Source organism: Stenella coeruleoalba (assembly GCF_951394435.1).
Source record: "Stenella coeruleoalba genome assembly, chromosome: 3".
NCBI lineage: Eukaryota > Metazoa > Chordata > Mammalia > Artiodactyla > Delphinidae > Stenella > Stenella coeruleoalba.
The window spans coordinates 161,600,839-161,624,097 of NC_137148.1; the positions used below are offsets into that span (position 1 = coordinate 161,600,839).

At 48.8% G+C, this 23,259-nt stretch overlaps 1 protein-coding gene across 2 annotated transcripts; it reads right to left on the reverse strand.

The window, feature by feature from the left end:
• Positions 1–1,839: 1,839 nt before the first annotated feature.
• On the reverse strand, positions 1,840–23,221 carry HAUS8 (HAUS augmin like complex subunit 8). 2 transcript variants are annotated; one of them, XM_079916726.1, is made up of 11 exons: positions 23,166–23,221; positions 20,127–20,191; positions 16,400–16,455; positions 11,835–11,916; positions 9,610–9,702; positions 8,823–8,917; positions 8,162–8,227; positions 7,897–8,055; positions 6,432–6,573; positions 3,412–3,553; positions 1,840–2,266 (listed from the first exon to the last, which is right to left on the reverse strand). In XM_079916726.1, the coding sequence occupies exons 1-11, from the start codon at positions 23,192–23,194 to the stop codon at positions 2,074–2,076; spliced, it is 1,122 nt and encodes a 373-aa protein (XP_079772852.1). In that variant the 5' UTR covers positions 23,195–23,221; the 3' UTR covers positions 1,840–2,073. The 2 variants fall into 2 exon arrangements, with proteins under 2 accessions (XP_079772852.1, XP_079772851.1); XM_079916725.1 differs by having other exon boundaries at positions 16,388–16,455.
• Positions 23,222–23,259: the final 38 nt, after the last annotated feature.

The following is a 23,259-nucleotide window of genomic DNA, read 5'->3' on the forward strand; positions in this document are numbered from 1 at the left end:
TTAATCAATAATTCACTAGAAGGACTCACAGAACTCATTGGAAGCTGTTATACTCACGGTTACAGTTTATTACAGTGGTAAGATACAACTAAAACCAACCCAAGAAAGAGATGCATGGGGCAGGGTCCAGGAGGGGTCCAAACATGGGGCTTCCAGTTGCTCTCTCCCTGGAGACTCACAGATGGCAATTCCCCCTCCCAGCCACACTGTGTGACAACACACACCAATTATTAACTAGGGAATCTCACCCAAGCCTCAGTACTCAGAGTTTTTGTTGGGGCATGGTCACGTACAGCTGCATGGCTGACTTTCAGTCTCCAGTCTCTTCCAAAGGCAGTACTCAAGCCCCCCACGGCCCGAAGTCCTCATGCACACAGATACTCCTATCCAGCAGAACATTCCAGGGGCCTAGAAGTCACCTCCTAAGAGCTGACAGCAAAGGCCCAATTTCTCTTAGGCAAGGTTAGTTCTTCACCATACACATGGATTGAAGTTTCTTCTGCTATTGTTTTCTCTCCTGTCTTCCTGGATTATGAATAATTACTCTCCCCCCATTGTTTACATGTTTTTATTGTGGTAAGAAATACAGAAAATGTACCGTAGTAGTCATTTCTAAGCATACAGGTCACTGGTGTTAAGAATATTCACATGGGTGTGCAACCACCAGCACCATCTTGCAAAACTGAGACTTTTTCAGACTTTTCATCTTGCAAAACTGAGACTCTGTCCCCATTAAACACTAACTCAGAAACCACCACACAACCGAGGTCAGAGAAGGGGGGATTTGTTAGAATGGCCCTGGTTCATGGAAACATGGGGGTTGGGAAGAGAAAGGATGAAAGTTGGGGGGGGTTGAGGAACCTTGGATTCTTGGGTGAACATCAGCTTAGCTGCCATCAGTTAAAGATAAAATTTACCGTTGAAATGTAGAGCTGGATCCAACTCCACTGGTGCTTAGGGAAATGCAAACAAACAAGAAAAATGGTGAAGTCTAACCTCTGGCTATTGTTATGAGCAGTAGCTCTAATGAAAGTGAAGAGAATGTTGGGTCACACCTTCCTGCCAGAGCAAGGTCAGATTTCTATAGATCTGAGCTTTGGCCACCAGCCCACGAAGGGAAAAGTTATGTGGGGACAACAGAGTGCCTCTTAGGCCTCTGGTCACCGGGAAGGTAATCCACATGACATGCGGGCGGGCGAACCAAGAAACTACTGATAGTGGATGGGGTGTCGTGTCAAAAAGTTGCTTGTAGATGTCAACGGAGGAATGCTCCTTGGGAACCAGGAAGACTGCCAGGGCCCACGTGGTATAGACAGAAGCCCAAGCGTGGGCTGGACCAATCCTCTGTGCCATAGTCCCGAGTGGAGTGTAGATCGCAGCTACGGCAAAACCGCGTAGGCGTCCCCCAAGGATGGCCACTGGGACTTTGGACTGGATGGGGAATTTCCATTTGAGGGCCAGCTCTGAACTTGCTGTGGGTTATTGAACAGAACTGCCGTGTGACTAAAGGACATGAAATCATCTTGAAAGTGAAATACGGTTTACCCTTGAACAACAGGGGGTTAGGGGCTGTGCAGTCGAAAATCTGCATAGAACCTATAGTCTGAGCTCCGTAGCCGCAGTTATACATCGTGGATTCAACCAACCACGGATGGTGTCGTGCTACAGTATTTACTACTGAAAAAATCCATGTATAAGTGGACCGGCAATTCAAACCCACAGCGTGCAAGGGTCAGCTGGATTCATGATGTCTGTGAGGTTCTGAGGCTCAGGACCAGCTCTTTGAAATAAGCTGGGACAACACGCACCTTCCACTGCCCCTTACAGAGAAACCAAGGCTCAACTGCAAAACAGTTTTATTTGTTAAATTATCAAACGGGACTATCTTACAAAACAATAACTATATGGCTAGGCTAAGAGTATAAAGTGCTCAAGTTTCCAGAACATCATATGTGGTTCACTGCAGGTCCACCCCCTCTCCCCACCCCAAACAAGGGGCACAGGACGTGCTTCCTTCCCCATGGTGTGCAGGAAGGTCCCCACCCCGGTTGGGGACACAGCCTGCGTGTGGATTCACGGCTCGTCGTGGCCCGAAAGGAGCAGGCTCCTTAGCTCTCCCTGAGTTTCCCCACCAGTGGCCTCCTCAGGATTGAAATACCACTGGCTGGTGGCCTTGGGGCCCTGGGCCTTTTCCCAGGCCTCCTGGTTGATTAAGGCTGCCTCTTTACTCGCCTCGGCGGAGAGTTCCAGAACCTGGGTAAAGCTCCTGTGGAAACAAGACGATGATGAAAGCTTTTCACCCTCTGTGCCCGAGCACCTTCGCAGCTGCCATGTTGGGGGGCGGGGGCGGGGGGAGGTTCAGGGTGACCCTCCTCGGGCTCGTGGGAAAGCGGCGGTGAATAAGTTTTGTCTGAACAGAACTCAAACAGGGAAGCCCTGAGAGCAGGACCGGGCAGGTGTGAAAGAAAAGAGTTGTTTACTCGACAACTATTTAGGGAGTATCAACACTTGACAGGAACCATCCTAAGAGCGGGAGGCAGAGCCATGAACGGGGAGCTCCCCCAGCAACCACACAAGATAAACGGCAGTGGGGAGATCAGCACAGAACGAGCGTGCTTCCCCGCTCACTCCCGTGACCCCGGCCATCTAGAACACTTTGGCGTGTCTGATTCCGTCCCGGGGCACAGAGTGATGAGGAAGATGCCACAGCAGGTGGCGTTTATCATGAGTACCTTCAAACCTCTCAGGCACCTTGGGAAGTACATTTGGCATCATTAGGGAGAAGAAAACTAGATTCTTTTTTGGAAGAGGTGGAAGAAAGCCTCATGGTTAGAAATGTCCTGGAGGAGAGAGAGAAGGGGACCGGGTGGCTTTCGGGGGCTGGACATAGGCTGAGTGGACCTGGGCACTGGTTACACAGGGTGCCCGGTAGTGAAAGCCACTGAGCTGTACCGTTACAATCTGTGACTTTTCTATGTGTACTTATACATCAATAAGAAGTTCCTGGGAATTCCCTGGTGGTCCAGTGGTTAGAACTCTCTGCTTTCACTGCCGTGGCCTGGGTTTGATCCCTGGCTGGGGAACTAAGACCTCACGAGCCACACAGAGCGTCAAAAAACTATCTGAGGGCCCCTGAACTGCTGTGTTACCCCAAGGAAGTGATCGCCCCTTTCTACTTTGGCTGCTCAAGAACGAGCACAGGAGTTTTGGTTGGGTTGAAGGCATCTTGCCCATTCCCCTCTCCCTGCCTCGCTGGACCCTCATACCCTTGGCCCCTGCAAACACCAGAGCTGCCCACCCTCCGGAACACAGCACACCTTCCACAGGGCAGCCGCCAACAGCCCATCTCTGCCCGACGAGGAGATGCGGGGAGAGGGGTACTATCTTTTTAAAAAATATTTTCTGTAATACCTTTGGAGCTCCAGATCCTTCTTTTGGGTCATTTCCTTGAGTTCCCTCAGCAGGTCCAAGGCCTTCGCGTTTTCTTCTGAGCTGCTGATGCCAAGTTCTCCCAGCAGATGGCATGTGGTCGTCAATTCCCCCTGCAACTTGTCTGGAGGGGAAAAGGGGTTGTCAGCCGTGGTTTCAAGGTGCCCCAAGCAATGGATGCACGAGCTGGCTGGCTGACTTTATTTTTCTCCTTTTGCTGGAATGCTCTCTTGTTATGCAGGAATCGTGATGAGCTCGAAGGCAGAAAGGGTCGTGAAGGAAGATATTCGTGCACTGGTACTGCCTCTGTGCCCCTTTGCCTGAGATCACGGGGCTCTGAGATGGCGGGCCATGCGTGTCTGCCATCTAGGCAGACATCGGAACATACCTGGAATGGTGCACTGGTGTCCTCAACAGAAGCAAATCCAAAAGACAGAGAAGATCTGGTCTAGGAGTAACTTAAGAACAAACCCATGGTTCCCACTCCCGGTTCCCAGCACTTCTGCCCCCAACGCCCCCCCAGCAGAGAGCCGCCTGCAACAGCGCTGGGTCCCCCCTGCTCTAACAAAGCCAGCATCTCTCCGAGTCCAGCACATGTCCCAGCTGTAAATTATAACACTTGGGGAGCCTTATAAGCGTTCTTACAAACACATATCTTCTTTGCCAGGGGACTGAACTGTGTCCTCCCAAAAAGACATGTTCAGGTCCTAATCTCAAGTACCTGTGAAGGTGATCTAACTGGAAATGAGGTTTTTGTAGATATAACGGAGTTAGAATGAGGTCATTAGGGAGGGGCCTAATCCAATAACTGGTGTCCTTCTAAGAAAAGGGCAGTTTAGACACAGAGGCGCTCAGAAACAAGGCCATGTGAAGACAGAAGCAGCAGCACAACACTGTAAATCAACTATACTGCAATAAAAATTTTAAAAAAACAAAAAACAATACCAAAATAAAATAAAGCTTGGTGACTTCCCTGGTGGTCCAGTGGTTAAGAATGCTCCTTCCAATGAAGGGGACGCAGATTCGATCCCTGGATCCCACGTGCCGCGGGGCAACTAAGCCCGCATGCCACAGCTACGGAGCACACAAGCCACGACTAGAGAGCTACAACTACAGAGCCCCCACACTCTGGAGCCTGCACGCCGCAATGAAGAGCCCACGCGCTGCTACGAAAAGATCTCATGTGCCACAACTAAGACCCGATGCAGCCAAAAATAAATAAATAAATATTTAAAAAAATCTTAATAAAAAAAAAAAAAACAGAGTCAGAGTCTGAAGGAATGCTCCATGAGCCAAGATTGCCAGAACACTAAAAGCCAGGGGATGCATTCTCCCCTAGAGCCTCCAGAAGAAGCCAACCCCAATGACACCTTGATTTCGGACTTCTAGTCCCCTAAACTGGGAGGGAATAAATTTCTGTTGTTTTAGGCCACCTGGTTTGTGGTATTTTGTTACAGAAGCCCTAGGAAACTCAAACAGTCCCCAATCCCAACTCCTGGCAACTATCTAGGGCATTTATCAGAGATGGAGACCAAGAGATATAGACGTGCAGTTGGTTGCCATAATTATAAAATTAGAAACTCAGACACAGATGATGGTTCAACATGGCTCATTTTTCAAGGTCCCGTTTCATACATATACTATTTCACGTTGGAAAAGGCTTGATTTTACATCAGTAAAATCAAGCTAAACACGTCCAGGTGGCTCATGAGAACTTTGATTAGAAATAACCAAACTCTACGTCATATGATCCAGCAATCCCAATCCTGGGCATATATCTGGACAAAACTATAATTCAAAAAGATATATGCACCCCTATCTTCATAGCAGCACTATTTACAATAGCCAAGACACGGAAGCAACCTAAATGTCCATGGACAGATGAATGGATAAAGAAGATGTGGTACCTATATACAATGGAATACTACTCAGCCATAAGAAAGAATGAAATAATGCCATTTGCAGCTACAGAGATGGACCTGAGATTATCATAGTAAGTGCGGTAAGCTGGACAAAGACAAGTATCATATGACATCACTTATATGTGGAATCTAAAATATGACATAAATGAACTTATCTACGAAACAGAAACAGACTCACAGACGCAGAGAACAGACCTGTGGTTGCCAAGGGGCAGCGGGGGGGATGGAGTGGGAGGCTGGGGTTAGCAGATGCAAACTAGTATCTATAGGATGGATAAACAACAAGGACCCACTATATAGCACAGGGAACTATATTCAATATCTTGTGATAAACCATAATGGAAAAGAATACAAAAAAAAAGAGAATGTCTATGTGTGTATAACTAAGTCACTTTGCAATACAGCAGAAACTACCACAACATTGTATTGATAAATCAACTATACTTCAGAGAAAGAAAGGGAGGAAGGGAGGGTGGGGTACGGGAGACAGGGAGGGAGGGAGGCGGGGAGAGGGAGGGAGGGAGGGAGGGAGGGAGAGGGAGGGAGGGAGAGGGAGGGAGGGAGGGAGGACCAAACCGTAGGGCAGCTGAAAACTTATTTGGGGAAGATACTTGTTCTAAAGAGAATTTTAGGATAGAGGATGGCACTCTTCACACTTGCCGCCTTCTTCAAGTGAAGTATTAGGTGGGAACCCTATACAGGAAAGGGACCCTCTCAGCTCTGCTTAGAAGGCAGGACAGGGTTGGGGTCGGTGGCCCTGTTGTTCCCCAGCCACCAAAGCACCTTTGTAGAGACTGCAGGCTCCCAGGACGCCTTTCAGCAGGACGGGAAATCACTGCGGGGATCCTACAGACCTAGGTTCAAATCCCAACACAGTCCTTACTCAGGGCATGACCCCACACAAACCGCAGCCTTGCTGGCCCCCTGCGTCTTCTGCCATTTGATGGGGTACGCGCCGTCTACCTGAGAGGAGGCCTATGACCTGACACGAACGGATAAAGGTGCCCAGGACACGGGAGATGCCAGCATGCACTGGGAGGTTCATCCTACCCCTTGCCAGGCAGCTGCCCCATTTCCTACCTAAGAAGCACTGCCCGTCTCCGTCCAGGTGGACCGATTTCACGGGCAGTTCATGCCTCGTGGTGTCCAGGGCCGTCGCAAATGTCTTGTATCGTTCCTTAAAGCAGCTGGCTATGGCCTCACAGGGGCTCAGCATCTCGATCTGCAGGCAGAAGGGGAAGGAGCCTGTGGACAAGGCCCTGCACTCACCTCGCCAGAAGTTTACCAGATGGCAGGCACCTGTGAGGTTAAGACACAGCACTGTTCTGCCAGGTCTCCCAGAGAAACTTCCAACGGTGCAGTGGGCTCTCCCCTCACTCCCAGGTGCCCCGAAGATAGCCCGGCCAGTAGTAAGGTGGCCTGGGTCTCCTCACCAGGAACATGTGTCCGCCTTCCAGCTTCTTCCAGGGCTGGGCCCTCCTGCTTCAGAGCACTGAGCTGACATGCCTGCCCCCCACCAAGGCCATGCCCGGCAACCCCTTTTCCCTTGTACACGCTGTCTGGGGGTTGTAAGGATTCATTTGTTTGACTGTCTTTCCCTTCCCTTCTATTGTGAGTTCCACGAGGATAGGGACTCTGTTCTCAGCTCAGGGCCGGGCTGCTGGGCACACTCATGTGTACATGCTGGGTGTTACAGGCTGAATTGTGTCCCCACAAATTCCTCTGTTGACATCCCAACCCCCAGCACCTCAGAATGTGACCTGATTTGGAGACTTTACAGAGGTAATTCAGTTAAGGGGGGGTCATTAAGCTGGGCCTTGATCAGTAATGACAGGTGTCCTTACAAAAGGGGGAAATGTGGAGACAGACACTCAGAGGGAGAGAGCCAGGTGACGAGACACAGGGAGAAGATGCCATCGACAAGCCAAGGAGAGAAGCTGGGACACATCCTTCTCTCGTGGCCCTCGGAAGGAACCAACCCTGCAGACACCTTGATCTCAGACTTACAGCCTCCAGAACTGAGAGAGAATACATGTCAATTGTCTAAGCCGCCGCGCACTCTGTGTGGTCCTTTGTTATGGCGGCCCCAGGATACATCCTTACTGGGTGAGGAGCCCCATTCCCTGATCGGCACTTTCTAGGTTCCCACGATTCGCTGTGACCTTCCCTGGCGTGGACACTCCAGTCCCAGCACTGACCACACAGCACCAAGCCCAAGTCTCCCACCAGCACCCTGGCCCAAATGGGCAGGTCTGGAGTACATCTGTGTCACTGAGCACAAGTCTCAGGATACAAGTCACCAGAATACATGCCCATGTGTATATTAAAGGGACAGAGCCCTCTTGCTGGTTGGTTCTGACATTACCGCCTTGTCCTCTGATAAACCGTCACGTAGCAACACCCAGTGGTGTCAAAAGCTGGGCACAGAGTCAGAGCCAGGCGAGGAGCGACGCTCACAATAAAGGCTCCCTCCAACCACCCCCCCCCCCCCCCGTGGGACAATGCTGCCAGGATGCGCCTCTTGGAGGCTGCGGTCACCCCTGACCTGCGCGTCCAGGACGTCTGCCAGCTCCCGCTTCCTCTGACAGAGGAGAAATTGGCGCTTCAGCTCGTGAGCTTTTTTCTGGAGCTTCTCCTTCTCCTTGCACATTATTAATAAATTCTTTTCTGCCTTTTCTTCGAATGCAGCAAGACCACTTTCCATCTGGGAAATGCAAAACAAAAGCTCAGGCCAGAGGCGACCTCACCTCCGCGGCTGACGGTGGCCGCCCTTCCACCCATGACACGCGTGCAGGAGGCTCCGTCCTCACCTTCAAGGTCAGCAGAGTCAGGAGTAGTGTTTGGGATTCCATCATTTCCATCGCTTCGGAGAGATCCTTCAGGAGAAGAAAAAGACACTGCTGGTTCCCCGTGAACTGGTATAGAGCCAGCTCTCTTTCCGGGGAGGGGCAGAATCCTAACCTGTCTGTACTTTTTTTCAATCAGTAATTCAACAGTTCTAGACTGTGTATCGACTCGTTTCTATTTGCTCATTTAGTCTTTCGAGTCCTCTGTGAAAAGGAAGGTGGTTTGGTCCCTTCCTGCAAGCTGGGCTGTCAAGCGTGAGCTGAAGGGCACCCACCAACTTGTTGCCTTGCCAGAACCAGGACTTGGGGTTCCCACCTGGGTGAGACCACAGCCTGGCCGCCCTCCCTGCCGTGAACAGGGCCTGGCCCAGTGCCTTCCCTAGCGTGGCACTGGCAAACAAGGCCTCAATCTCATTTTTCACAGGATCCTGCATTTGTATCCTCTCCTGTACATGTAGCTGGGGAAACTGAAACTGCAAATCCTCTAAGGATGGGTAAGGTTTTTGTTCTAAAAGGCACAGCTGGCTTGTTTATTCTTGGAGTCCCCGGGTTTCGAGGGGCACGTGGCACAGGGCAGATTTAGCCAACCTGCTATAGTGGCTTCCCTCTCATTTCAGAGACTTACTGGGCTCTTTTTCCTCAAGGCAGAAAATGATGATGACTCAGCTTTCTTTGACATTGTTTTTTCTAACTGTGGAGTCTTTCGGACCACGCTTTTGTCTAAGATCAAGAAAAGCGTTTTATCCATAATTTGAAAAGATACATGCACCCCAGTGTTCACAGCAGCATTATTTACAATACCCAAGACATGGAAGCAACCTAAATGTCCATCAACAGATGAACGGATAAAGATGATGTGGTATATATACACAGCCATATAAAAGAATGAAATAATGCCATTTGCAGCAACATGGATGGACCTAGAGATTATCACACTAAGTGAAATAAGCGAGACAGAGAAAGACAAATATCATATGATATCACTTATATGTGGAATCTTAAAAAAAATGATACAAATGAACTTATACAAAACAGAAACAGACCTACAGACATTGAAAACAAACACGGTTACCAAAGGGGAGGGGGGGGATAAATTAGGAGGTTGGAGTTAACACATACACACTACTGTATATAAAATAGATAACCAACAAGGACCTACTGTATAGCACAGGGAACTATACTCAATATTTTGTAATAACCTATAAGGGAAAAGAATCTGAAAAAGAATAGATATATATATGTATAACTGAATCAATTTGCTGTACACCTGAAACTAATACAACATTGTAAATCAACTATGCTTCAATTAAAAAAAAAAGTGTTTTTAAGGTGAGAAGAGCATATTTTGGGAGCCCTCAGACATGCATTGCAACCCCCAGCTGGGGAAAGGACAGGTACAGCCAATGACTTACCATTAATGGCCGAGAGATCCAGGTCAGGTGGGGCAGTGCCATGCCCTTCCAGCAAGGTAGACTGCAGGTCACCTTTGCCAGTTCCACTGCTGTCTGTGGGCCCAATGAGAATCCCCAGAAGTCAGCACAGTCAGCAAGATACTCTATACTTAAGGCCGGGAGCAGCTAACTTTTCTGTACAATATCACCTGCTTCCAAAAACTCAGTTTCTTACGAGGGAGCAGTAGAGAAGGCTGAAAAACCTTTGGAAATTCCCACCCATCAACTTGAATATATTTTAAAGTAGAACTAGAAAAGAGATGCAGTCTTTATAACTGAAAGATACAAATAAGGCTTTCTGCTTAGTTTAAGTACAAGATGCTGTGTACAAATGAACTTATTTACAAAAAAGAAACAGACCCAGAGACATAGAAAACAAATTTATGGTTACCAAAGGGGAAGGGGGGGAAAAATTAGGAGTTTGGGATTAACATATACACACCACTATGTATAAAACAGATAAACAAGGACCTACTGTATAGCATAGGGAACTCTACTCAATGTTTTGTAATAACCCATAAGGGAAAAGAATCTGAAAAATATATGTGTGTGTGTGTGTGTGTGTGTGTGTGTGTGTGTGTGTGTATAAAATATATATATATGTATGTATAACTGAACCACTCTGTTGTATACCTGAAACTAACACAACACTGTAAATCAACTATACTTCAAATAAAAAATAAAAGATGCTGTGTTCAGGGTATAAGAATCTAATAACACATGATATACTTGTTCTGCCCTCTGCTCTTTTTTTTTTTTTTTTTTTGCAGTACGCGGGCCTCTCACTGCTGTGGCCTCTCCCGCCTGTGGGCTCCGGACGCGCAGGCCCAGCGGCCATGGCTCACGGGCCCAGCCGCTCCGCGGCACGTGGGATCCTCCCGGACCGGGGCACGAACCCGCGTCCCCTGCATCGGCAGGCAGATTCTCAATCACTGCGCCACCATGGAAGTCCTGAGAACCCTGATTTTTAAATGTGGCAGGCCCAGTTTTTGACCCCTCTGGCCATGCCAGCTTTCCCAGCTTCACACATGGCCTTCAACCCAACTGCATGAGAAAAGACTAGAAGGCCGGCTCCAGCTCCATGTGCTTGCTTCTCAGTCGCGCCTGGGTCAAGGAACAGCACAATTTCTGACAAACATGCAAGCCAAGATCAGCGAGCTCGAGCATGCAGGCCAGATCCGGCCCACTTCCTGTGTTTGTAAATAACTGGGACACAGACACGCCCATTTGTGTACACACTGTCTGTGGCTGCTTTCACGCTGCGATAAGGCAGAGTTAAGTTTCTATGACAGAGACCCCCTGGCCTGCGAAGCCTAAAATATTAACCACTGGTTCAGAAAAGTTTTGCTGACCCTTGATCTGAACAATAAAGCAGGAAATCTAACCTGTAAAAGAACATACTTAGTATTCCACTATGGGACGCAAAACTGTCACCATTCTGAATGAGGGTTTGCAGGCCGAGAAACAATTTTGCTTTCTGTGACTCGCTCTTATGCAAAAGAAGAGCTGCCCACCACTGCTGGTGAAGCAGGCACCGGAGGAGGTGGGTGAAGTACTACTCTGGAGAGGAGCCTTCCCAGACTTCTAGAATGAGCACACTGACTAGGACCGAAGAGCAAATATACCAACAGCGATGGTCTGAGTGGTAGATCATAAGTGAGTTTCCACCCTTCTGGGCTACATTCTCCAATTTTGTTTAATAACAAACGCATATCATGTCTACAACCAGAAAAACTGAAAGTTTTTCATATCACTTTGGTGAAAGCTTCTAGTAGAAGGGGTATGGGGAGACCATTATGAGGAAGACCCAACCCAAGGTAGTGAGAGGCAGGAAAATGAGGTCTCATACCCTCTCTGAAAGTCCTGCTCTCAGAGCTCTGGTGGGGAAACAGTCACATGATCAAGGAACTGGTGCCCCAAGGGAGCACCATGATGGCAATGTGGCTCTTCTCTGGGGTCATATAGAAAGGAAATGACTCCCCCCCATTCCCCTGCCAACCCCCTTCAGATCTTCATATGCCCCAAATCTGTCTTTATGCTGAAACTCTCTGCCAAGCTCCTTTTCCTCATACTTTGCAGAAAGGAAAGGGCGTCTTAAACTTGCATACTTAAAAACAAAATTCACCACCACGCTCATCACTTCCTAAGCCTCAGTGCTGTTTCACCCTCCTTCCATCTTTACGTACCTTTGCTCTTCTGGAGTGGGTTGGGTTTTCTTCCACCTTCAGGCATCTTCCCACTGGCCTTTAATGCATCTGCTGCAGGAGGCTGTTAGGGGAATATATGACATTCAGGGGACAAGACACTTTCCTTCCACGAGAAGGGGCCCCTCTGCAGTTTGCAAGGTCTGCATCTGCTCTTACCTTGAGGCAAGGGATAGATTCAAGGAGTTCTGACATTTAATTGCATACATACAGGATGAACTAATTTTGTCAGAAGGATACCCTCACATGCGTAGAACATAGGAAACCACCAAAATGTTTGCTGGTGATGATCTCTGACATGGCAGATTACAGATGACTGATTTTCTGCATAATTTTTAGTACTGGCCAGTTTAGGAAAGAGAACATATTACTCCGGTTGTCAGAAAAAACAAAGCTTTTGGACAGGTATTAATCTTCAAAACTTATTAAAAAAGCAAGCAGTGCATGGAGCTAGCAAGCCATTATAACAATATAAAAACAAAAAGAGGGAATTCCCTGGTGGTCCAGTAGTTAGGACTCGGCACTTTCACTGCCAAGGCCCAGGTTCAATCCCCGGTCAGCGAACTATGATCCCACCACAAGCCACGTGGCACGGCCAAAAAATAAAATTAAAAAAGCAAAAACAAGACCTTATAAAGAATGAGAATATTTTGACGTACAGATACCACTCCTATTCAACCTCCCATTGGAAGTCTAGGAATAAGAAATAAAAGGCAAACAGGTTACAAAAGAAGAAATAAAACTCTCTTCTTGCAGACATGACTCTTCACATAGAAAATCTCAAAACATACTAAAAAACACTACTAAAACTAACATGTTTAGCAAGGTTGCAGGATACAGGGTCAACATAAAAGATATTTCTAGCAATGAACAACTTTGGAAATTGAAATTAAAAAACAGCACCATGGGACTTCCCTGGTGGTCCAGTGGATAAGACTCTGAGCTCCCAATGCAGGGGACCCAGGTTCGATCCCTGGTCGGGGAACTAGATCCCACACACATGCCGCAACTAAGAGTTCACACGCCGCAACTATGAGTTCGCATGCCACACCTAAGAAGTCTGCATGCCACAAGTAAGAAATCTGCACGCCACAACTAAAAGTCCGCATGCCACAACTAAAGATCTCACGTGCCACACGAAGATCCTGCATGCCGCAACTAGGACCTGGAGCAGCCTAAATAAATAAATATTAAAAAAAAAAAAAAAAAGACAGTACCATGTAAAAGTTCTGAGCAAAGAAAAAAATTTTGTAACTCTGTGCGGTGATGGATGTTAACTAGACTTACTGTGATGATCATTTTGCAATATTTACAAAGATTGAATCATTATGTTGTACCTCTAAAACTAGTATTGGGACTTCCCTGGTGGTATAGTGGTTAAGAATCCACCTGCCAATGCAGGGGACATGGGTTTGATCCCTGGTCTGGGAAGATCCCGCATGCTGCAGAGCAACTAAGCCCATGTGCCACAACTACTGAGCCTGTGCTCTAGAGCCCGTGAGCCACAACTACTGAAGCCCGAGTGCCTAGAGCCAGTGCTCGGTAACAAGAGAAGCCACCGCAATGAGAAGCTCAAGCACCACATCGGAGTATAGCCCACACTCCCCACAACTAGAGAAAGCCTGCACACAGCAACGAAGACCCAATGCAGCCAAAAATTAAAAATAAATAAATAAAATTAAAACTAATATAATGTTATATGTGAATTATTTCTAAACAAACAAAATTTCTTCAAGAAAGAAAGAAAGAAAAGACAAGATAGTACCTTGCATAATAGCACTAAAAAAACACCAAGTACTTAGGTGTAAACCTAAGCAAACATGGGGAAGGTCTGTATGCTGGAAATTACAAAAACACTGATGAAAAAAATCTAAGACCAAATAAAGGGAGAGGTATACCATGTTCATGGATTGAAAGACTTGGGTGTTTTTAGGATGTTATTCTCCCTGAGCTAATGCATAGATTCAATACAATTAAAATCCCTGAAGTTTTGGTAGGAAATGGCAAGCTAAGGCTAAAATTCATATGGAAAGGCAAAGGAACTAGAAGAGTCAGTTTTGGAAAAGAACAGAGTGGGAAAATTCACACAACCCAATTTTAAGACTTACTATAATACAAAGCTAAAGTAACCTGGGCAGTATGGAAATGGACTAAAGATAGACATGTAGAACAATGGAAAAGAATAGAGTCCAGAAATGATGCATACATATATAGTCAATTGCTTTCCAACAGAGGTGATGAGACAATACAACAGGGAAAGGAAAGTCATTTCAACAAATGGTGTTGGAACAAGAGGACATCCATACACTTAAAAATGAACTTTAATTCCATCATCACACCAGATACAAAAATTAATTCAAAATGGACCACAGACCTAAACTCATATAGAAGAGAACATGGGAGAAAATCTTTATGGTCTTGGGTAAGGCAAAGACTTCTTAGAGAAGAAACCAAAAGCACATTTCATAAAAGCAGAAATCGATAAATTGGACCTCATCAAAATCAAGAACTTCTGCTCCTCACCAGACACTTAAGAGAATGGAAAGCCAAGCCACACACTGGGAGAAAATATTTGCAAATCACCATAAAGAGTTGGTATCTAAGATATTGAAAGAGCCCTCGAAACTCAATAATGAGAAAACAAACAACCTCATTTTTTTTTAATGTGCAAAAGATTTGAAAGGACATATCACCAAAGATATAGGACTGGCCAATAAGCACATGAAAAGATGCTCAATATCATTAGTCGTTATGGAAATGCAGTTTAAAACCACAATGAGATACCACTTCATACCCACTAGAATGGTTTCAGTCCTAAAGTACTGACTCTCCTCTGTGGCTCACAGGAATGTAAAAAGGGGCAGCCACTTTGGATACCAGCTGGGCAGTTAATAACAAAGTCCAACAGACATTTACCCTACAATTCCCCTCCTGGGAGAAATGAAAACACATCCACACAGAATTCTGCACAGGAATGTTTAAGGTGGCTTTATTCATAATTGCCAAAATCGGGAAACAAACCAAATGTCCTTTGCCAGGGAGTGGCTGTGCACACTATGGTCCATCTGTACAGTGGAATATTCTTCAGCCATCAGAAGGAACTAGCACTAACTATAAAAGGCAACGACAGGGAGGGAGGGACCTTTATATGAAAGCAACCAGACTGCAAGAGTCTGCATCCTGGGTGGCACCTTTTAAGTGAGCCTACTGCAAAGGCAAAGCCACAGGGACAGAAAACACATCATGGTTGCCTGGGGTGGGGAGGGGCTGGTTCCATGGGAGCACAAGGGGACTTTGGAGGGGGGGGCGGTGGTGACAGAGTGTTCTCTATCTTGACTGTGATGGGTCTGTGACTGGATGTGTTTTTCAAAACTCAGAGCACTGTACGCTGAAGAGTGACACTTCCTCTATGTAAATTACACCTTAATTTAGAAGATGAAAAAAAAAGAAAACGGAGAAGCTCTTAAAGATCTAAAATACTAGAACATGCAAACACATGGGGGTGCTGTAACCAAGTTTGCCAGGCAACGTTAAAATTATGAAGTGTGGACTAGTATTCTCTGTTGAAAATCATTTCAATACTGTAAACCACGGACTCTGGGTAAGGATGTGTCAATGTAGGTTCATCGATTGTAAATACGCCCCACTCTGCGGCGGGATGTTGACAACAGGGAAGCTACGCACGTGAGGGGGCGGGCAGGGGTGTGTATGAGAAATCTCTGTACTTTCCACTCAATTTTGCTTTGAACCTAAAACTGCTCTAAAAAAATAAAGTCCATTAAAAAACAAAGTCACTCCAAGAAGCATATCAGTTTGCATAAAGGTATCCTTTTTCTTCAAGCCAAATCTTAAGCCACATTAACCTGCCATTCACCCTACCAGAGTAAAAGAAAGGCAGCAGAAATTAATATTTAACTAAACTTTATCATAAACAAAGATTTGGAAAATGGAATAACACAACCTTCACCACACTATCCGTCCATACACACTGAAACAAAATATGTCATTGGGTAATCTAATGATTATTTTCATTAAACATCACACAAAGCAGGTTCCCAAGATGTTAAGTGTTTCATGCCATCATTTTCAATGGTTTCATGGTTTTTGTGGTGTGGCTAGTTCACTGAACTCTCCCTGTAACACTGGGTGATTCAGCCATGTCTTTTTTCCCCTAAAACCCTTTCTCTAAAACCCTACGGGTATTTTTTTACAATACAGGCCAAGGCTGGGTAACCACGTGCCAGGCATTAGACAGAACTGTTTCAGGACAGAATCCAGAAAGGAATTACCGGGTTGAGAGACAGGAATAATTTTATGATTCACCAGAGATCATGGCTCTGCAAAAGAGATTCTCAAAGTGACCAGCCACACATGACAGAGATTCCTGCCTTGGCACGAAGGGCATGACAGCCCCAAAGGCAACTGGACCAAGCCCCCAAAATGCTTCTTTCAGGACCAGGCTGTGCCTGGCCGGTGTGACTTGTCTCAGAATTCCAAGTTCGTCAGAACTCTGTTCAGAACTGTTTCAAACGTACATTGTATGTTACCTTTTTGGTGGTTTTCTTCTCATACTGCAAGTACCGGGACTCAACCACTCTTCCACCTGTGGGGGACACACTGTTGGTTTATAATAAAACTATGACATGGACTGTGAGGACCCACCATGCACCTAGGATGCCCGCCCCCCACCCCGAGAGCCGGGTGCTATCAGCCCTCCCCGCTCAGCCTCAAGCATGTATGGGACACCTACTGTATGCAAGAACATATATGGAGGGAGTTCCTTGGTGGTGCAGCGGTTAAGAATCCGCCTTCCAATGCAGGGGACACAGGTTCGATCCCTCGTCCGGGAAGATCCCACATGCCGCAGAGCAACTAAGCCCATGCGCCACAACTACTGAGCCTGTGCTCTAGAGCCCACGAGCAACAACTGCTGAGCCCTTGTGCCACAACTACTGAAGCCCGCACACCTAGAGCCCGTGCTCCACAACAAGAGGAGCCACCGCAATGAGAAGCCCACGCACTGCAACGAAGAGTAGCCCCTGCTCGCCACAACTAGAGAAAGCTCGCGCACAGCAACAAAGACCCAGCACAGCCAAAAATAAATTAAAATAAGTAAATAATAAATTCTCTTTTAAAAGCTTTTTAAAAAGAACATATATGGAACACCTACTGTATGCAAGAACATTTATAGGATACCTGCTGTATACAAGCACCAGGGCTAGAAGCGGAGACACAGAGACCCACAGGAGCTACGATCAAGGAAGATCAGAAATATGTGCCAAAGTTCAAAACAGAAAGTGGACTCAGGGGCAGGGCAGGGAAAGGAAGAAAGATCTTCCAAAGATGGCCACCTGCTCTCCTCCTCTTCCCTCCCCAACTCACTCCCTGTGGTCATGACCCCAACTGCCCTTCCCCCACAAGCCCATCTATGACCCACTCATGGTACTGCCTTTCACATCCCCCACCCCCCTCACCTAGCTCAGGACCACTCTCCTGAGACACCCTAGGCACTGACGCTCTTCTCGGACACGGCTGTATCCCTTGGTGACAGCCCAGCCCCAGGTGCCCTTCCATCCTGATCCTGGGGCGCTGAAGGTGTGTGAAGGAGACACATGTGTCCCCCCCAACCTCCAGGGGCTCTCGCTGCAGCCCCTGTGATCATCCACAGTCCTCTGTTCTGATCCCCCAACCCCTCTCCCAGACCCTCCCGCCCACTTCCTACACCGGGCCATCCCTCTGGTCAGCTGGTAACCTGTTTCCTACTTCATTGGGAAGACAAAAGCAGCCCCAGGAGATCCTCCCACCTGGGCATCTAGCTGCCTCCCAACCTCAGAGCCATATCCTGGGCCCCCCATGTGGAGCGACCTCTGTGCTTTGGGGTAAAACCAACCCCCCAACTCTGGGTGCTAGAGCCCAGCCCTCACTCCGTTAGGAAATTGCCCTGGCAACCCCTCTCCCCCTGCCCCACCCTGTATCACCCCACTTCCTCTCTCCAATGGTCACACTGTTCATCCCCCCTCCCCTCCCCTCCCCCATTTCTCTGCTCCCCTTTGCCATGGCGGATGCTCTTCTTCTCCTCTCTCCTTCCCTTGAATCCCCCCCCACACCCCAGCCTGGCTCTCACAGCTACCACGGCACCAAAGAAACTCCTTTCATCCAGACCACGGAGATCTCCCTGCTCTGATGCCCACCCGCCCCTTCTCAGTCCTCGTTCTGAGCCAGCGGCAGCATTGCACACAGTGCTCACTTGCACTCTCCTTTTTTTTTTTTTTTTAATTTATTTAATTTATTTATTTTTGGCTGCACTGGGTCTTCGTTGCTGCATGCAGGCTTTCTCTAGTTGCGGCGCGCGGGGGCCACTCCTCGCTGCGGTGCGTGGTCTTCTCATTGCAGTGGCTTCTCCTGTTGTGGAGCACAGGCTCTAGGCACACGGGCTCAGTAGTTGTGGGTCGTGGGCTCTAGAGCGCAGGCTCAGTAGTTGTGGCGCACGGGCTTAGTTGCTCTGTGGCATGTGGGCTCTTCCCGGACCAGGGCTTGAATCCGTGTCGACTGCATTGGCAGGTGGATTCTCACCCACTGCCACCAGGGAAGCCCTGCACCCTCCCTCTTGAGACACTCTGTCCTCCAGGCTGACTGGCCGTCTGGCAGCTGCAGCAGGCTGTCTTCCGGGTCCATTAGCTGGTGAAGGGTGAGTGCCTCCAGACACCTTGCAGGTCCCGTGTCACCTGTTCCTCCAACCAGCGGGCACATGCCACCCCTGCCGCCTTCACGACTCTGCTCGGTCCAGCCCCTCCCTTAGGCCAGAAGCTACCCCCATCCTGCTGTTTTATCCACAGCAACTGTCACTGTCCAATACACCCTGTGTCTCCTTATGTCTCCTGATTCACCGCCTGTGTCCGGGGTGGCAAGCCCCCTGAGGGTAGGGATTCTTGTCTGTTTTGCTTGCTGCCACGTTCCACCACCTCGCAGGGAGGAGGTGCTCAGCAATGTGTCAGAGGCATGAGTCTGCACTTTTCCTAGGTGCCCCCAGAGCTCAGGGGTCTCCCTTTTTACTAGAGAGAGTGATGTGGTCAGTGTCACCTGCCTTGACAGTTCAGTCCCAAGACTGGGATTTCAACCATATCACCTTCATGCCTGGATTTGCATCTTTCTTTAGATGGGGTTGCAGCCACAAGCTTGAGTGGAAAAGAGGTACAACCAACAGTTCACAGGCTGCCTGGAGCTGGACACGGAGGTGTTGGTTGCCCCGGGCGTGCCCCAGGCAGGGATGAGCCGTGCCTGCAGGGCAAGTGGCTCAGACGTTCAGGCAGGAGGCACCTAGGGGTTGAGGCCAGGACCAGGCGGGGTCCAGGGGAGAGAATCGAGCCCCACCTAGGGTCTGCCACTGGATGTCCAGTGAAGGATTGGGGCGAAGGACACCCCCAGTTCCAAGAGGGGGGAGACCATCCTGCATTGGGTCTTTCTAATACCATCAGCAAAGGGTAGGAAGGAGGCTCTGGGTTCCTTGCACAGTTGAAAAGCAGTTTCAAGTTTCTGGAAAACTAGAAGGCACCTGTTTGTTTTCAACAGTGGTGGATTTTCCACAGAAGCAATGTTACAATGAAGGATATAATTTGCGTCCAAGAACTAGACCCTGTGTAAATACAACAGATGTTACAGACCAGATCACCCAGTGATGCTGTGATGCTATAACATATAAACCTCCAGTCATTTGGAACCGGAATTCTGCTTCAAGTTCTCTGAGACCTGCACAAGCGCACAGGCATAAACAAATACTTCATCATAACAGAGGCTTGAGATCCAACGCGGGAGATCCTTGCGTCTACAGCCCCAAACTGGGCACTGCCAAGAGTCAAGGGGGGCTGTGGACAGTGACCCCGGACACACAGGTAGACATCGGATGTGTGGGCACCCCCAAGGGTCTGACGCGCTTACTGAGAAGAAACAGACTTTGATGTTTCCTAACGAATTCAGCTCACACTCTCCTCACCCACACTTCCAAGTGATGAGCCCTGGGTACAACCCGTGACCCCCATGGCCGGAAGGGCCCACTGCCCTAGATGACCCCCACCAGGTCCTGCCACACCCCTGGCTGCAGGGCTGGGTAACCAGACTTGGGGTCCCCAAGGGTGTGACTAGAAGCGGGTAAAGCCCCAGCTCCCCTGCTCTGGTCTGTTTTTCTCTTCTCCAAAAGCACTTACTGGGGGGGAAAGAAAAAATCACTTTTTATTCCAGTGGATTCCATTTCAAAAGGTAGATTCCAATTTTACTCACCTTGTATTCTTCTTCCTCTCGTCTTAGCACCGCTAGGAGTACTGGGACCCCCTGCAGAAGGCTTCCTAAAAGAGGAAAACAGGGGTCTTGTTAATGCAGTTGGAATAGAAAGCTCAGGGAAGCCAGCCAGGAACCTGGGCTTCCTCGGGACAGCCCAGTCCCAGCACCCACCACCAATACCCATCTCTGCGAGGTGGGGCCACCTCCATGGCAGGAGGAAAACGGAGCCCCAGCCCCGCCACCTGGGGACAACACCTACGTGAGAAGAGCAAGCATTTTTGCCAAACTTCTAAGGTCTCGATCTCATTAATTCGTTGGGCGTTTGTGTGTCAGCTGTATACCACTGAGGATACAAGGTGAACAGCAGACAAAGCTCCTTCCCTGAGAGGGATGATCAGCATTTTCCCATCAGGCAAAGCGTGAAGAGCGAGCACTCCAGACAGGTAAAGGGGTGGGGATTGGGGGTGAGGGACAAAGAACCATTTGCTCAGGCACATGAGGAAGGATATTCCCAGACAGGGATCACCAAGACCAAGGGCACAGGCGCAGAGGAGAATGATGCGGAAATTGGAACTGATCAGCCCTATGGCTTAGCTGGAGAAGACTGAATTTGAGGAGGGGGTGAGGGATGATAGAAACATTCAGTCCCTAACAGCCTGGCAGACAGGAGGCACTTGATAAATATTTGTCAGACAAATAACTCAGGGGTGCTCACTTGAGGGCAATTCTGACCCCTAGGAGACATTTGGCGATGTGTGAAGACACCTGGGATTGTCACAACAGAGGGGGCTGCTATCGGCTCAGTGGGTGGAGACCAGGGATGCTGCTCAACACTCTACAAGGCACAGCACGGCCCCCATCACAGAGATGATCGCACCCCAGATGTCAACACTGTCAATGTTGGGGGACCCCTGGCATGGTGAAAGAGTGATCGGGAGCGTGGGCGGAAGTCTGCTGCAAAACTCCTGTCAAGAAATAACGAACCCTGGGGCTTCCCTGGTAGTGCAGTGGTTGGGAATCTGCCTGCCAATGCAAGATCATGGACGGGTTCGAGCCCTGGTCCGGGAAGATCCCACATGTCGCAGAGCAATGAAGCCCGTGCACCACAACTAACTAAGCCTGCGCTCTAGAGCCCGTGAGCCACAACTACTGAAGCCCGTGCGCCCACAGTCCGTGCTCCGCAACAAGAGAAGCCACTGCAGTGAGAAGCCTGCGTACCGCAATGAAGAGTAGCCCCTGCTCGCCTCAACTAGAGAAAGCCCGCGCACAGCCACAAAGACCCAATGCAGCCACAAATAAATAAAAAAGAAATAATGACCCTGAATATTATTAAGTCCTAAAAAGGAATGAAGTACTGATAATGCTGAAACGAATTAATCTCAAAAATGTTATCAATGCTGAAACAAATTAATCTCAAATATGTTATCCTGAGTCAAACAAGCCAGGCACTAAGGCCACGTGGTGTATGATTCCATGGATATGAAATGTCCAGAACAGGCAAATCCACAGAGACAGAGAGCAGACTGGTGGTTACCAGGAACAGACTGAGGAGCATGAAGGATGGGGGGGGACTGCAAATGGACACAGGGTTTCCTTCTGGGCTGATGAAAATGTTCTAGAACTAGGTAGAGGTGGTGATTGCACAACGTTGTGAATGTCTCAGTGCCATCGAATTGCTCGCTTTACGACGGTTCATTTGACGTGATGTGCATTTTGCCTCAATTTAAAAAAAGAATGAAGCCTGACATGATAGAGGAGAGGCTCCCATGAAGTAGGAATCACTGACTAGTCAGCCGGTGGGTGTGGGAGAGTCGGGGATGCCTCCCAGGTGTCCAGTCTGGGCGAGCGGGATGCCAGGCGGGGGTCTGGGTGCTGTAAATCCTGCTGTCGTCACAAGATGGGCTCCACTGGAGACAGCAGTGGTGGTCCCCTTGCTCAGCTCACTGCAGCCATCTTCTGTGTAGTGGGCTCTGGGGACTCCAACGTGAGACCCAGGCCATGCTGGGGGGCACCTCCAAGCCACAGTGGGGAGAGGCAACTTAACAAATGCTGGCTGGGTGCCAGCTGCTCTACTCCCTCATGGAATCCTCCCCATCCTACAAATACCTGACTGTTAGCCTGCTTTTATCTTTGTTTTCCAGACAAGGACCCAAGGTTTATACAGATCACCCCTGGGGAGTCTCAGAACTGGAAACAGACAGAGCAAGGATTCCCTCTGGGGTCTGAGCCAGGGCTCTGGAGCCAAACCAAATGGACTAAGGCCAAACCTGCAGGGACACGGGGTGGGGGAGGGGTGTCACTACATATATTCCAGCCTCAAGTACTTCCCCTGAACCTCGGAGAGGCTAACGTCAATCTCACAGTTAGGTCAAGGGGCTGTGGAGTAAACAAGTGATTTCAGATGGCCCACTAAATTTTAATTCGCACAGGCACAATAAACATCGGCAGAATGAACAAAGCCCAGGAATCACGCCCGGCACCAGGTCATTGTTCGACGTCTCCCTTGGGCAAATGACCTTCCCTCCCTAAGCCTCCATCATCTCCTTTGTAAATGGGGAGAATAGAAAAAAGCGTGTGGGAGAATGAAAGGAGATACTTCAGTGGTCCAGCAGTTACCCACTACAAAGCGGTAATCGTAATAGCGACGGATCACACTTAGGGGCCAGACACTATTCTAAACGCTCTTAAGCCTCACACTAGGCCTACAAAACCGAACGGCGGCGTCAACAGTCCGGTTTCGCGACGGAGGAAAGCGAGGCACAGAGAGGTTAAGCCACTCGCCTGACATCGCCCCGGATCGAAACGGCTGACCAGGGACCCGAACTCGCTGTAAGGTCCTGAGCCCAAGCTCCCGAGCATGCGCAAGGCCGCATCCCACCTCCCAGAACTTGCGCATCCTCGGTGGTTCTTGGAGGAGTCAGATCCGGACTCACCCCAAGGACCCTCCCTCCCCAACTCTGCTGCCCCTCTGTCCCCAGCCCTCGACCAGGGCCCTCCAGCTGGCACCCATAAATCCAGACCCACGGTGCCTCGACTCACCCAGCACCACGCCCCGAGGTATCCGCCATTTTCCCGCCTTCAACTCAAAGGCCGGCTCTTCAAGTCGAAACCCCCCGCCCCCGCCCCGACCAGG

What these genes read in the sequence shown, in the direction of transcription:
- HAUS8 (XM_079916725.1), bottom strand. Translation starts at nt 23,194, where the DNA reads ATGGCGGATACCTCGGGGCGTGGTGCTGG. An exon ending in ACCTCGGGGCGTGGTGCTGG is followed by an intron (nt 20,192 to 23,165) that starts GTGAGTCGAGGC and finishes TTCCTCTTTTAG; the next exon opens with GAAGCCTTCTGCAGGGGGTC. An exon ending in GGATCTCTCGGCCATTAATG is followed by an intron (nt 8,918 to 9,609) that starts GTAAGTCATTGG and finishes TCTTGATCTTAG; the next exon opens with ACAAAAGCGTGGTCCGAAAG.